The following is a 15,073-nucleotide window of genomic DNA, read 5'->3' as shown; positions in this document are numbered from 1 at the left end:
GTTGAAATCCATCAGTCATAAAAGAGCCGAGGTTGCTTACCCCGGACTAAGAGATGCTTGAGTTTCTGCAAATCTGGGTTTTCCCCTCTATCGAGTGTATGTTTGATGCTACTTTTTAACATATGATTTGTCTCTCGTTAGACTGCATAGCAGCTTGGGACAGAATTGCACACGATGCCTGGAACTCATGTGGTTTCTTCAACTGTTGCTGACTGGACCATCATCTCCCCAGGCTGGACGAAGGATTAAAGACACTGCGATTCCATGGACTCCGCTGACATATGGACTAGGGATGGTGACAAAGTGTTATTCCTGCAATTATACAAAGAAAAGGGGCCTTTAAATGTCTAATGGAAGAATTACTAAGGAAAAATAAATGTATTTCACCACAAGGAAGACAGATTATTTATGTGATCCTAGTGACCTATATGGTCTCAATAAACCTAAAGAATACTTCACAAGAATTAATAAAGCGATTATTTGTAAGAATGTAAGAACAAAGGTTTTTAATTTGGTAGGAAAGTGTCAGAACTTTCAGGATCCCCCTGGTATGATGATCAAAATTCGGGCACTTGGCAACTGGCATGTATTTATGATTTATGAAACTTACACTTTCCTGGGGTCATGTGATCACCATTTGTAATTTTCCAGCCTGCTTCTGACAAGCAAAGTCAATGGGGAAGCCAGATTTGCTTAACCACCACCTGGTACACTTACAACAAAAAGATTGTAAAATGAGAGAAAAAAAATCACTTAACACCTGCCTTGCTTCGCAATGGAAATTTTGGGCTCTACTGTAGTCATAGATTGAGGCTACCTGTAGTGCTTCTTCCTACCAACTGATCCCTTTTCCTCCCTGCAGACTCTTTTATTTTAGTTTAACCTCTGAATGGAATGGAAGGCTTGTTTTGCTGGTGCCCAAATACTAGCACTAATCAGAAAGTCATCCCAGAAAGCCGGGTTCTAGGAAAAGATCTTGGGAGGAAAGCTTCTCCTGGTCTAGAGATGATTCACTTCAATTTCACATGGGGAGAGCAGAGACTGGCCTTGTCCCTTAGAGAAGGGGTGGCAAGAGGCTTGTACCCTCTCTAGCCTGTTTGCTCAGCCATGGAGGTAACTGGGTAGAGAAGCAAGCAAAGCTTTCCATCCTTGGCATGTGCCACAGTGTGGCTTGAGGGCTTGGCAGTGTTGCAGCGTGCTCAGGGCTACCTCTGCAAGGTCAAACCCATTCTGGTGATCCGCCATAGATATGAGTAGAATTGATTTCCAGTGGGCATGATAAGTTAAGGAGGAATACTTTCATTTCCAATCCAGACCTTCTAAGGTTAGAGCCTTTTCCAAGTATTTGGAGAAGGGGAGGGGAGGAAAGGGAAGGATTCTTCAGGGCTATTAAATTGATTTATGATTTATGATATTGAGTAGAATAAGTCACGAGTCTTATAGGAGTAAAGAGTCCCTGTGGATTTTACTCCACTAGTCATTGCCAATCACAGGGAGTGGTGCTCATCTCCATTTCTTGGCTTGGGGCAGGGGTAGGCAACCTTGGCTCTTTTATGACTCGTGGACTTCAACTCCCAGAATTCCTGAGCCAGCATGGCAAGGTTGCCTACCCCTGGCTTAGGAAGCCAGCACTTAGGGAGCCAGCACATTTCCATGGTCACATGGCAGCATGATGTCACAGTGCTGTTACCATCCCACCTAGGTGGTACCTATTTATCTACTCAGAATTGCATGCTTTCAAACTGCTAGGTTGGAAGAAGCAGGGGCTGCTGGCTTTCCAGCCAACAAGCCCAGTATCTGAATTGCTAAACCACCACACTGCTCTTTAAAGAGCCACCGAGTCAAATTAAGAGTGACTGAGATTAACTCCAAAAAAATAAATAAGACATACCTACACTTTGAGCTCTGCTTGTCTAGTTTATTCCTTCAAATCTGGAAGGCATCGGGGAAAATAACAAAGAAAACAATGTGAATAAATTTCCAGGCACATGTTTTATATTAATTGCTATATTCATTGTGGTGTCATTGCCAAAACTGAATGGTTGTAGCAAATAATTTGATGGTTCGGGTTTTGATTACCAAACACATCTAGGTTACATGGGTGCCTCCCACCGAACTCATCTCTTTCAGATAAATTACGATTAATCTTTTAAAAGCAATCTGGTACCCCCTTTTCCAACTAGCAAATGTTACTAAAAGCCAATTGTATTAAATCTATTAGTTGCAAAAGCTGCAAGAAAACCTGTGACAATCTTCAGATAATTTTTACTTCTAATTCCTCAGATAGTTTTTGCATTTTTGAGTCTCTACATGTTGGGGGACATGTAGCCTTTCCTATGTTGTTAGTTCAACTCCTCATAGCCCCAGACAGCTAAGGCTCGGACCATCATTGAGAAGAAATGATGGGCCCCATGTTCCTAATCTGTATCTATTTTGAATGATTTTGCCTAGTTTCACAAATGAATCTTTTCCAAGCATGTGAGGGGTTAAACCATTTATATTCAGAAATCCTACTGAACTCTTGGTAGCAAATTAGGAGTCTAATAATTCCTTTTCTGGCTAATATTTTGTATTAAAAGGCATTAGTTTTCATAAGCTGCAGCTCACTTCATCAAATGCCTTTTTGTCCTCATGATCTTCTTCCTTGGCATTCCAACCCTCCTTCTTCCTTTTGTAATTTCTTGGTTTGTGGTTTCAGCTACTTACTCTTTGGCCCATGTTTTCATTTTTTTACCTTCAAAGAAGTAAATTCTGTTTCTGGATTAAATAGATGTTTGTTCCCTAAAACTCATTTCATGCAAACACTCGCTATGTCCTCTTCCTTTCCAATTCCCGCTTGAAGAAAACTTGCTACGCAGAACTAGAAAGAAAACAATTTCCCTTTTGGCTCTATATATAAGGAATAGAGAGGGGAAAAAAAAACAAGAAATTAACCCATCTTTAATATAAAGGAATTCCTTTCAAAGTATATATGTTTGTCCTCCATATTTCAGGATCTTTTCTTCCTCTCACCTTTTGAATTTAAATATAGATCAGGAAATAAATGCATTTGTCATCATCTCTGAGTCCATTTCATTATTCCAGGAGTGGCTGGATGAGATCACATTTGTTTAGGTAATCATGCTCCAAGCTGTTGAAAGAAATAATTTTCATATACCTCACTTAATAACCAATGAGAGAAATAATCCAACGTTTCTGGACAACAGCAGGTTGCCCTGTTGAGGGACCCTATAAAATAGCACGGTTCACAATCTGCACAGGGAAACGTGTCGTGACATTTTGTATTATGTCATAATCTTTCATCTAGTTGTGGATAGATGCTACGGGTGCACCCTCATATACCCCACAGCCTGTGTACTTTTCCATAGGAAGGGCTACAAGCGAAAAGAGAGGTCTTCTCAGGCAAAGACTGTTAACTAAAAGGGAAAAAATGGTAGGTGAAAGATGACGGCAAGGCCCTCCAATGCTCCCATAAGAGCTGAGAGCACGGAATGTCCTTAAACTGCACACCGGAGGATCAAAGCGGGGCTGGACTGGATGACCTCCGAGGGATCCTCCAGCCCTGGGATTCTCTGTGACTGTTGCAAAATAAATGGGAGGGGCTGTTGGTCTTCTCCCCCCCCCCCAAATCAGGTGGTAAAACTCACCTCCACCCCTCAGTCCGCCAACCTCTCTCCCTTTGGGAAACCTTCCTTGACTCCAGGCTGAAGAAAAGAGGAGAAGCTAAAAGAAAATCTTTCTGTGGTTTTTTTTTTTCCCCCTTGAAATGGAGGGAAAAAAGAATCACCTCAGGAAAGAGGCTTGGGCCACAAAATGGAGGACACTGGGTCTTTGCCAGCTTTAGCTTTCCTTCTCGCTGCCTGTGAAGGACAGCTAAGACTTAAAGGTCAGATAGTAGACTGCCCCTACAGGCAGCGTGAAGGACAGCTAAAGTTTGGAAAGACCCATGGAGGGAGGATCCTGGGTGCTGCCTGAGGAATTCTGGGAGTTGAAATGCACCCATCTTCAAATTGCTAAGGTTGAGAAACATGCTGTACTTGGTAGTCAGACAGATGATCTCTAAGATTCCTTTGAGCTCCATTATTCTCATCACTTACTTTTTGTGTTGCAATAATAACAAGGCCAGGCTTTGCTTAACCATGGGTAGGCAACCTTGGCTCTTTTATGACTCGTGGACTTCAACTCCCAGAATTCCTGGGCCAGCATGGCTCAGCTTGGAAACCTCTCCCTTTCCCCTCAGCATGGCTGGCTCAGGAATTCTGGGAGTTGAAGTCCACGAGTCATAAAAGAGCCAAGGTTGCCTACCTCTAGCTTAGTCAAAACAAACTAAACTTATTGCACCCCCAGCCCCTAGTGTCAAAACACACACACACTCAGAAGTCCTCTTGAAATTCCCCCCAAAGGACCAACTGAAAGTATCTCCTCTCCAGGCAAGGAATCTGCCAGCAAAGAGGAGACCAAGTGGGCAATTCCCTTGATTTCGATGGGGATGACTTGGGTCCCCCTGTGGATGAACTTGGCTTTGGCTCCAGCCATGCAAGAGAGCCTAAAGCCGGTCAGCAAAAACAACCAGTGTTGGGAGGTAGTTGCAACCTGTAGGATGAGGCCTGCTTTCCCACCCAACTTCCCAAGGAACTTGCAGGATTTGGCCTTTCTCATCCAACTTCAGAACCCAGCAGCACGCAACGTTATCCCCCCCCCTTTTTTTTTTTGGCAGAGGAGCTCATGGTAGTACTTATTGCGAGACTAGAAGATTTTTTAAAATAATATTTTATTAATTTTCCAATCTTCAACAAAAAAAAAAAAACCCAGAAGATAAGCAGGCCAGGTGGCTGGATGGGAAAGCAGGCCTTGTGCTACAGGCTGTAACTTCCTCCATTTGCCAGTCGCTTCTGCCAACTGGCTTTAGACTCCCTTGCATGGCTGGCTGGGGAGCAGGTCACACAATCCCGACGGAGAAGGAGAGTGTTGGATGCCTGGAGGAGGGCTTTGGAAAGCCAGACCAGGCAGGCCTGGGCCTGTGCTAGATCTCCAAGGGACTCCCCACCTGTTATGTGCCCCTGGGCCCCTCTCTGGATGCAAGTTCAGAGGAGGGTGAGTTTGAGTCTGCAGAGGAAAGGGCGCAGCCTAGTATTGATCAGGAGAATGCTAGCCTGATGGAACAGCCTCAGCTGGGTCAATTGGAGCAGTGACAAGCTGAGGCAGAGCGAGGTGAGCCACAGCTGCAGCGAGTTGGCCAGGAGGCTCCAGGGAAGGACTGGGAACAGTTGCTGCCTGTTAGCAAAGAGGAGGAAATGAAGTCCACACCTCTTCCTGACTCAAGGAATACATAGAGCAGAGAGGAGCCAGGCCCAACACCTGTCAGCTAGACTACCCATGAGGAGGCAACTACTTAACCTACTTAATCCCCCCTCCAGGACTTGAGTGTTGCTGGAGCAACATGCCCAGTTCTGTGCCTTGTGCTGTGTATCCTGGCTTGTTTGACTCGTGGACTTTGTGTGTGCCTTTTGATCTTCGTTATCCAATGACTCTTGCTGTGCTGAGCTTGGAATCCAGACCTGAGCAAGAGGAGTGCTTTCTGAGGACCTGTTTGGGGGGGGGGTGTTGAATAAACACCTGTAGAACATTTGCTGTACATGGGGGGGGGAGTGGGGCAGCACACCACCCCTGGGAGAGGCATTTGTGCGCCACTTAACAGCCTGCATGATTGTTTGACGATTGTGTTGGCCAGAGCAGAGATGAGTCATTAAGTAAGAGGTTTCTCTTAATAGCCATTGCAACATGTGACCATTAAAGGGCAGGCTCCATTATACTCATAATCAAGGACTATTTGTATTATATCAGTGCAGATATGCTATGCTTCTCCCACATGCTTGAAAGCATATGGACATTTAAAACAATGATTAAATTTTGTGACTGTAGGAAGGGGACAATTTATTCTGTTGCTTGCTGTAAGACAGCAGCAAAAACAAGTTATTGAGGGGACAGTTTCAAAATCAAGTGGCTCTTTTAAAAAAAAATCCCATTGGCTATTCTGTTAGGGGTAGCAAATCTGGATAGTAAAAGTCCAGATGACTGCTAAGTGGAAATGTGCTAAAATAGTTTTCTATAACTGCCTTCTGCCATCCTGTGGTCATTCAGATTTCTCAGCCTGAATAACGGTCTTTGCAGAGTAAGCCCCCAAAAGTCAAAACGGCAGTTGTGACGTGTATCACCCATAAAAACCAAGTTATTCCACCATTACAACTACCATCTTGACTTTTCTGATGGCTTTATTTTCCTTTTTCCCAATATACCTTTCTTTTCTAGGTACTCACAAATCCTCCATTTGATTATCTTTTGCAGGATTCTCCGAGGTGTTTTTATCAAACTGATTGGCCTATATTTTCTTCGATCCATTTTCCCCCTTTTTGTACAGTGGAATCACATCAGCAATTTTCCAGTCGTGTCACAGGAGCTTGGAAATATCTTTCATTCAGTGGCTTCGAAATATCATCTACCAGTTCCTTCAGAACCCCGGGGTATAATCCATCTGGTCTAGGCAATTTGCACAGATGTTGTTATAGAACACAGCACCATTTTGAAATTGGTGCTTACAATCTGCATCATTTTGTTGTATTTTTCATTCCTTTTCATAAATCAAACATTTTTTGAATTGGGCTACCCCATAGTTGCAATCTCTATAGACCAAGAAAATCATCAGTAAAGTTAGATTTTTTTTATTATATATGTGAAGAAAGTAGAAATATTTGTATAAACATATAACCTACACATCTGTATGAGAGTGAATATCGGCTCCAACATCATCGGCTAATTGTGTTAAACTGTGAGTAATACTGGCCAGAAGGAAAATTTGTATATACTTCTTCATTCATATATGCTTGTCTGAAAAGAAAAAAAAAAAACAGTTGATACATGTTAATGGCTGAAGTCTCTAAATATGAGATTGCTTATTCTCAGTATCAGCAAGACATCAATTTTAATGTTTTTTACAAATGGGCTAAAGAACTTAGAATGCCAGTGTTGAAAGAAAAGTCTTCATCATGGTTCATCCAAGGTGGGAATAAACATGGCAACTGCTTTGGGAAGAAGGTTGTAGTTTATAGGAGAGGAGAGCCAGACAGGAAGATGGTTCTGGCAGCAAGAGAAGTAAAAAAAAAAAAAGGACTGAGCACATGTAGGAAGTGGGTTTTTATACCCTCTGGAGCCTTTTGTTTGGAGTTCCTGTGGCATGAACTTTGACCTGAGTCTGAGTGTGCCTTTCTGGTATTCTGATGGTGATGGATCAATCTTATTATGTGCAAAGGTCATATCCTGCTTCCCTGGGGCTGATGACTCTTAGAGTTTGGATGGGGTATGTAGATTTTAGGTCTTTGTCTTCTTAATCTCCTAGTTCCCTGGATTTATTTCTGCATCTCTATAGAGCTGGTTTCTGTTTGGGGAAGGGAGACCTGGGGCTATTAAGAAAAACTGGGCATGCTTTCCTGCGTTTTTTAAGATCCTTTGAGGAAATATATTTTTCTGCCCTTTTAATATTTCCTTCTCTGGGGGGGGGTTGACTTCCCACACCAGTTTCGTGAAATGGATAAGAGATAAGGCTAGAAACCAGCTGGTTATGATTTTCTAGTCCAACCTTAGGCATAAAGCCAATTGAATGACTTTGGGCCAGTCACTCTTTCTCAGCACCAGGAAGGAAGCAAACCATTTCCCCCCCCCCCAAAAAAAACTTGCCAATAAAACTGCAAGAATTTGTCCAAGTAGTTGTCAGGAATTAGCACTGACTTGAAGGCATAAAAACAACATATAAAACATTAGAAAAAAGTGTCTTTGAAATATGTTGACATCAGTGGTGTTTGCTGAGGGCGGTCAGAAAAGGCAAGATGGTGGACATGACAGCATAATTGAAGCCCCACCCCTTTGTACATGCATGCACATGAGATCTAACTCATTAGATTAAACAATGTGTAGGATCAGCCTTAATTTATAGAATGCAGAGGTCAGAGCAGGGTTATCTGGCAGGCTGGAAAGCTGTTGAAAATTAAATTATTCTGCTGCTCCACTGGTCAAAGCTACCAGGCCTAAAGCATCCAGAGGCATCACATACATGTGCTTGCCAGAAGCAGGTGCTAATGCTGCCAAGCCCCACTAGTCTGCCCCAGGGAGTTTCTGGGCTCATCTTGGGCTAAAACAAAGTGGGCATCCTGAAAATGTCTTACTTATTTTTCTGCTCCTGGGATAGCTGTATGTTAAAATTATCTAACGCTCTCCGCAGGTCCCGATTCTGACGTTGCTGTTGACGCTCATAGAGCAATTCAGCTCTGGCCTCTTGAATCCGCTTTCGGTCCCATTCTATGTTTTTCTGGTATTCCTCTTCATCTAACCTCTGCATGAGAACCAGAAAGTTGGTTTATAGTCAGCAATTAAACACCTCTGCCCCCCATCAACCCACCCCACCATCTATCTTTCTTTGCTGCGAATAGCTTTCAACAGATGGGCTACTAATGATCCAAGCTGCTAATGGAGATGGAGGAGGAGGAGGAGGAGGAGGGGGGGGGAGAGAAATAGAAAGATCTTGACTTTTTTTTAACCACACCATGCAGAATTCCAGGTTGTTGTTCCACAATGCTATTCCTTTAAAGCAGGGCTTTTCAACCAGTGGTACGGATACCACCTGTGGTACATTGGCACCTGGCAGGTGGTACGTTACCATCCTAGAAAAGTGGTAGCAGGGGAGGGGAATGAGCTGAAGTGACAGCAGCAGAAGCCTGAGCGAGAGATGGCTGGAGCTGCAAGGCTGTCAGGGCTCAGCGGAAGCGCCAGGATCAGTGCCGCTTTCCAGCTGATCGGCGCTTCTTCGGGATTGTCAGCTGGAGCTCAGCACTGATCCTGTTACTTCTGCTGAGCCAGAAGAAGCACCGATCAGCTGGAATGTTGCAGCATCTCCGGGGTCTTGTGATTAACATTTAGATGCTGGGCAACTGATTCATATTTATGATGGTCACAGTATCCCAGGGTCATGTGACCAAAATCTGCTGCAACCACCCAGCAGACAGGGGAATAAAAACACCACCCCACTCCAATCCTCAACAGAAATGCTCACAACAATGAAAAGCTCGGACAGGAGGAAGAGTGTCACCAGGTGGGCAGGCAGGTGTCTTGCTTGGCTGTGGCTTGGGGGGCACTTTTTTCAGTGCCATTGAAACTTTGAACAGTCACTAAGCGAACTGTTGTAAGTTGAGGACTACCTGTACTTCATCACTTTTTTCCTTTTTTGGGAGGGTCAAGTTTTTGACACCTTGCTAGGCAACTGGTGATACTCGGATATTGGCATATCCTAAAAGTGGTACAATGGGTGAAAAGGTTGAAAAGCCCTGCTTTAAAGCAGCAGCTCCCAGCCTTTTCTATACCCCGCACCCCTAGGACGCTTCTGATATATTCTCGTGCTCCTTACAAATGTTCGAAATAACGGCAACGAATTATGCATATACACTATAATTTTAAAAGCCTAAGTTTTCACACCCCCTGGAATATCATCTCGTACCCCCAGGGGGTGTGATAACCCCAGGTTGGTGACCCCTGCTTTAAAGGGAGTACCAGCTTCTCCAGCACTTGTTGCAGTTGAATATCCTGGATTTCTTTCAGCTGAGCTTGGCTCATTCCTTTCCATCGATCCGTGATGATACCATTTGGTCCAAAGGAGCTGACAGCTTGCTGCGGGTTTTCAGTCAGCAGATCCCCCTGAAGTTGGTTCATAATCTCCTTCTCTTTTGCTTCTTCTTCTTGCTGTTTTTCGAGTCTTCTCTTACGCTCAGACTCAGCAGCCTTAAAAAAAAAAAAAAAAATCACCGCAATGTTTACAAAGTGAGAGAGGGTGGGTCCTCACCAGAAGGCAAATTCAGTAACTGTGTTTTGTAAGATTTCTGGTAGGGAATAAAGACTGGATAAGATGAAGAGTAAAAAAAAGCCAGGTCCAAGGCAGCAGGGGCCGTTCCCTCACTGTTCCAGGATGGCTTCGTGGGCCACATGAAACCATTTCGCAGACCACATCCAGCCCCCGGGCTTTGTGTTTGACATGTCTGCATTATAGCATCACAATGATCACATAAGAACAGGTTTAGATTTCCTGAGCATCACTTGGAAGCTAGTGACAACATGCATCTCTTTATACAATCTGTGTCCTTGCTCAATGATGTCATGTTCCTCAATGATGTCCACCCAGTAAAAGAAGGGATTTTTTTTGGTCTTATCCCAACCCAGTACCCACAAAGACTCTTGAACAGATGCAACAATAAATGACAACAGTCAATAATCAAATTTACGTTCAAGCTGAAGTAAATATGCTGGAATGTACATATCTGTAATAACCTATTTCAGCTACATGAAAATAAATATCCTAGACGATTGACAACATTTACTTTGAACACCATGATTATTGAACATTTGCTTCAGTAATTACTATATTTTACTGTCTTTATTAGATATATATTTCATATATTCTTAAGATTTATGCTTAAATTTAGAATGTGGTTATTTTGTTATATGGTTTTAGGGGGTTTTTTTGGACTATTTAGTTTGTCTACTTTCTATATGATGTTTTAATTTAGAGGAAGAGGTTATTTTATTATATATATATTTGTACCTGTACTGAAGAAAGTTGGAAGTAATTCTTTTTCTATTTCGTTTCTTTCTTTTCTTTTGTCACCTAATTCCCACAGTACTTGTTGTAGGTTAAAGATATTTACCCATGTAATAGGCTGTATTGCTATGATCCTTCTCATCAGACATGTCAAACACAAGGCCCGGGGCTGGATGCGGCCCACGAAGTGGTTTCCTGTGGCCTGCGAAGCCATCCTGGAAACAGTGAGGGAACGACCCCCGCTGCCTTGGCCCTGGCCGGCCGGGAGCCAATGTACAATTTTGTGGTGGCCATCTATGCTGAAACGCATTCAGTCTTAGTTTCACAAGGCCGTCTAGAAACAGCGAGGAACCAGCCCCTGCTATGTCGGCCCCACCCCCTGGGTGCATGCTGGGGAGGTGTCACCCTTTGTGAGAAATGAAGAAATGGACCATGCCTTGGCGCTTGCCCTGGTCCCACCTCCTTCTGCCAGAGACCCTCAGATCTGTCCCACTCCTGCCCAGACCCCCACAGGCACCCTTGACACGAACAATGTAAAGCTGGCCATGCCCACCCAGTAGGCCACACCCACTCCATCCAAACCCACCCAGTAGGCCGCACCCACCTGCCCCCCCCGAGGGCAACCGCAATGCTGATGCGGCCCTCAATGAAATTTGAGTTTGACACCCCTGCTTCTCATCTTCTCATCTTTCCTAGTACCTTCTCCTATTGGTATCCTATGATTTATCACTTGTTTGTATTTTATGATTAATGATTGTAACTATGATTTATGATCTACGATCTATCACTTTACTGTTTACATGTACACTGAGAACTTATGCACTGGAGACAAATTCCTTGTGTTTTCAGTGACACTTGGCCAATAAAGAATTCTATTCCATTCTATTCCATTCTTTTTACTTTCCTGATTTCCCCATTTGATTCCCTTTCCCCTTTTAATCTTTTTTCCTTTGTTTAATTTGTATTTTATCTTTTTTTTTGAAACTTAAAAAGAGCTGCCTTAAAATAAGAGCAATTACAGTATGTCATACTCCTAGAAGGCACTCTATTTAAGTAATAATAACCAATTTTGCTTTACCAGGGCTTTATTGAATTCTGTAGTAGTGATACAAATTGCTCGTCTGGTTTCCTCATCGGCTCTTTGGAGATTCATAGCCTTTTCATCAAGCTCCAGCCTCTGCTGCTTATAGAGTTCATCTATAAATCGAAACAAATCTGTTATGTCACAAGTGCCATGTAGTAAATCATTGCCCCCCATAAAGCAATAGCAATAGCACTTAGTCTTATATTCCACTCCACAGTGCTTTGCAACATTCTCTGAGCAGTTTACAATGTCGAATCCTCATTTTACCAATCACAGAAGGTAAAATGAGTCCCATCAGAATTGAGCTCCAGGCTGTGGGCAGAATTAGCCTGTAATACTGCATTCTAAACGCTGTGCCACCACAACTCCTATGTTTGTTCAAATCTTGGTTCTTTAGCCCAAGTTCCCAGTCTCAGCCTCTGTCCCTCCTCCATTCTTCAAGTGTTTTCCATTTACCAGAGACAAATTCTATGTTTTTAGTTCTTGCAATGTTTCCTATTAAGGTCCAGTGGAGAAGATTGTGGTTAATACCTACCATTTTTTCTTGTATTTGAATTTGAGCTTGACACAAAGATGGGCAGCTCCACATTCTTGATGCAAGGATGCACTTTGGTTGCTGACCCTGGTTATTTTTGTTTTATAGCGGATTTTGACAGTTTTTTTTATTTTTGTATATTGGTTTTTAACTTGTTTTTTAAATAGAATGTTGCCTTTAACTGTGGTGAGCCATCTGGAGTTACTAAAGTGGGATGGGTAGCAATACAAATCAAATAAATAAATTTAATATATGCTTTGCTTATCAAATATGGAAGATGGCGTCTTCAGAAGAGCCCTTCTACCAACTTCAACAACTCAACAGTTGTGTAGTGGGAGAGTAAGCTCTTATATAGATTAATTTACTCCTGCAAAACAGCCATGCCAGTTTTTCAAAACAGGCATCAGTGGTTTTCAAAGTTTAAAATGTGTGGACTACCTTATCTACTAAATCATAACAGTAACTATGAGTGAGAAACAAAGTGGTAAAAGAGGAAGTGAAGAAGAAGAAGAGAAATCATGTCATGGTACTCTTTTCAAAATTTGGCAGATGACAACTGTTAAGCTAATTCCCTATTGCAGATTCAGTCATACCTGCGTATTTTTTGTCTGCAAGCGCTTTCTGCTTTTCCTCTTCTTGTTGCAAAAGCCATTCTCTGGTTTGCTCTTGCTGGAACTTCCATCTATCCTTACTGTTTAAATCTTCTCCCATGAACTTCTGCAAGCTGGATATGGTACAGCGTGGATCACTGTCAGCAAGCTGAGCAGCAGTATCCTTCTGCAGGCGTTGTGGGTCAAAGAGGTCATATTCACGCACAGTTTCTGGCTTCTGATAATTTTGACGAAATTCATTGACAGCTTTGTTTAGAATCTGGGTATCTCTTTCCTTTCGTTGGTCTAACAGACAGAGGATCTTATCATTTTGTTTCATTTCTGCAGCTATATTCAGAAGGGGGGAAAAAAGCTGTGATTCCAATCCTTAAAAAAATACAATTTTTGTGAAGCTAAATAACATGTTGCATGGCTAAAGTTAATTGTTCCAATCCAAATAAGATCAGTGCTCTCTTTTACCTGTTCAGATTATACATTCAAGCATTTTATCTCCATGCAAAGAAGTTCATAGTTACAGGTAGTCCACAACTTTATGACCACAATTGGGACCAGAAGTTCCATTGCTAAGCAAGGCTGTTAAGTAAGTTGCAGGTCCAATTTTATGACCTTGTTTGCCATGGTTGTTAAACAATTACTGTGGTTGTGAAGTTGTGAAACATGCAGTTGTTAAGAAACTCCAGCTTCCTGTAGTGACTTTGCTTGTTGGAAGCTGGCTGGGAAGGTCCCAAATGGCCTGGGATGTTGTAACCATTATAAATAAACAAAATCTGATCATATCACCATGGGGATGCTGCAATGGTCATAAGTGTGAGGAGTCACTTTTTTCAGTGCCATTATAACTTGGAATGGTCACTATAAAAAATAGATTTAAAAATTGCAGACTACCTGTATTTTCAAATATCCCTTTAAAAGAATGTTGCACAGGGGCACTTCTATAGACCTAATATCCACGCCAATAAACATTCCCCATAGCTCACAATGGTCTTTAATTAAACTTACTGCAGTTCCATTAAGCCCAGAAAAAAACTAATGTTTTAGCCATCTGTATCCCTATCTTGCAGTGCTATCTTAATATGTGCTGAAAAAAAATTAGCTGAGTGAGAAAAATCCTCAAGACTGGGACAAATACACCGAGATGCTCTGAAAAAAGGGAGATGTATGTGATGGAAGTTGTCACCAAGATGTCCAAACCCAAACCTTGCAGAGTTCAAGCATTTTATGATTTACAACTATCTTACTTGCCCAAGGAAAATCTCAGGTCAGTGGATGCTGGGACAGGAATGGAATCAAAGTTTTATGGTAGAAGGGCTAAAGGAGAACTCATTTTTATAGCCATCTAACAAATGATTGATTTTTTAAAAAAATGATATGACATATACCAATGGAATCATCACGGGCCTTCTGGACTGCTTCTTGAATCTTCTTGTCTTTTACTTGGGTGTCCAAAGCTTCCTTGTCAATCTGTGGTAGACATGAAGAAAAAACCTGGTTCAGATTTCATACCCAAAAAGATAACCCCAGAAGAGGAAATTTTCCAAAATAAGCTCAGCTTTAACTGCTATTTCCAGGGGAAAAAAAGCGGAGACAAATAAAGGCAACAAAATAATATTCTAGTCCTTATTGATGAATCAAAACTAAATAAATCACTAGAATTATATTGCATCCCATTAAATAGTCTTTTAAAACTGTCAAATACAAAACTATTAAACTTTTAATTCAATTATGTCACATATCTTTAAGATTGTCCTTTGGATGTATAAGTCATGTGCAAAGGATTGCACTCAATTGTGTACTGTAAAATTATTCCGAATAATTATTTGGGCACTGTCTGTTTCTGGGTAGGAAAATTTTCCTCTTTTCTCCTCTTGCGTATAAAATAAGAGAAATTAAAAAAAATGCATGAAGTCACACAACTGGCGTTGAAAAAACTATACCAATACTAGTTCGTGCCAAAGAATTAAATTTAAATGACAGTCAAGAAATCTAAACAATTACAGAACTTCCTACCCCGATAGTCCTGACTCGGGCATCAAAGATCCGGCTTTGCCTTTGCAGCTCCCGGTAGCGCCTCCGCTCCCGCTTCGCTGCCTCGGCCCGGGCGTGCACAGCCATAGCCGGCCAGAGCAGTCCTGCGGAAGCAGGGAGAATGAAAGAAGATGCTTCGCGCCGGGGAAGGTATCTAGGACGCGCAACATCCCGGCGCCTAG

At 42.3% G+C, this 15,073-nt stretch overlaps 1 protein-coding gene and 1 long non-coding RNA gene across 3 annotated transcripts; both read right to left on the bottom strand.

Moving 5' to 3' along the window:
• Nucleotides 1-63: 63 nt before the first annotated feature.
• LOC120307115 lies at nucleotides 64-3,144 on the bottom strand. The gene is made up of 4 exons (XR_005556450.1): nucleotides 3,013-3,144; nucleotides 2,735-2,889; nucleotides 1,892-1,932; nucleotides 64-312 (listed from the first exon to the last, which is right to left on the bottom strand). It is a non-coding gene; the product is annotated as an uncharacterized LOC120307115 (long non-coding RNA).
• Nucleotides 3,145-6,703: 3,559 nt separating this feature from the next.
• Nucleotides 6,704-15,009, bottom strand: RIBC2 (RIB43A domain with coiled-coils 2). 2 transcript variants are annotated; one of them, XM_039341410.1, is made up of 7 exons: nucleotides 14,874-15,009; nucleotides 14,246-14,327; nucleotides 12,849-13,193; nucleotides 11,715-11,833; nucleotides 9,595-9,822; nucleotides 8,217-8,383; nucleotides 6,704-6,885 (listed from the first exon to the last, which is right to left on the bottom strand). In XM_039341410.1, exons 1-7 carry the CDS (start codon nucleotides 14,976-14,978, stop codon nucleotides 6,804-6,806), a joined length of 1,128 nt encoding a protein of 375 aa, XP_039197344.1. In that variant the 5' UTR covers nucleotides 14,979-15,009; the 3' UTR covers nucleotides 6,704-6,803. The 2 variants fall into 2 exon arrangements, with proteins under 2 accessions (XP_039197344.1, XP_039197345.1); XM_039341411.1 differs by lacking the exon at nucleotides 6,704-6,885 and having other exon boundaries at nucleotides 8,245-8,383; nucleotides 9,542-9,822.
• Between the last annotated feature and the right edge of the window lie 64 nt (nucleotides 15,010-15,073).

This window comes from Crotalus tigris, unplaced genomic scaffold (assembly GCF_016545835.1).
Source record: "Crotalus tigris isolate CLP2741 ecotype Arizona unplaced genomic scaffold, ASM1654583v1 scf7180000017764.6497338, whole genome shotgun sequence".
NCBI lineage: Eukaryota > Metazoa > Chordata > Lepidosauria > Squamata > Viperidae > Crotalus > Crotalus tigris.
The sequence above is the reverse complement of the archived record's forward strand: the minus strand, read 5'-3'. Positions and strand labels throughout refer to the sequence as shown.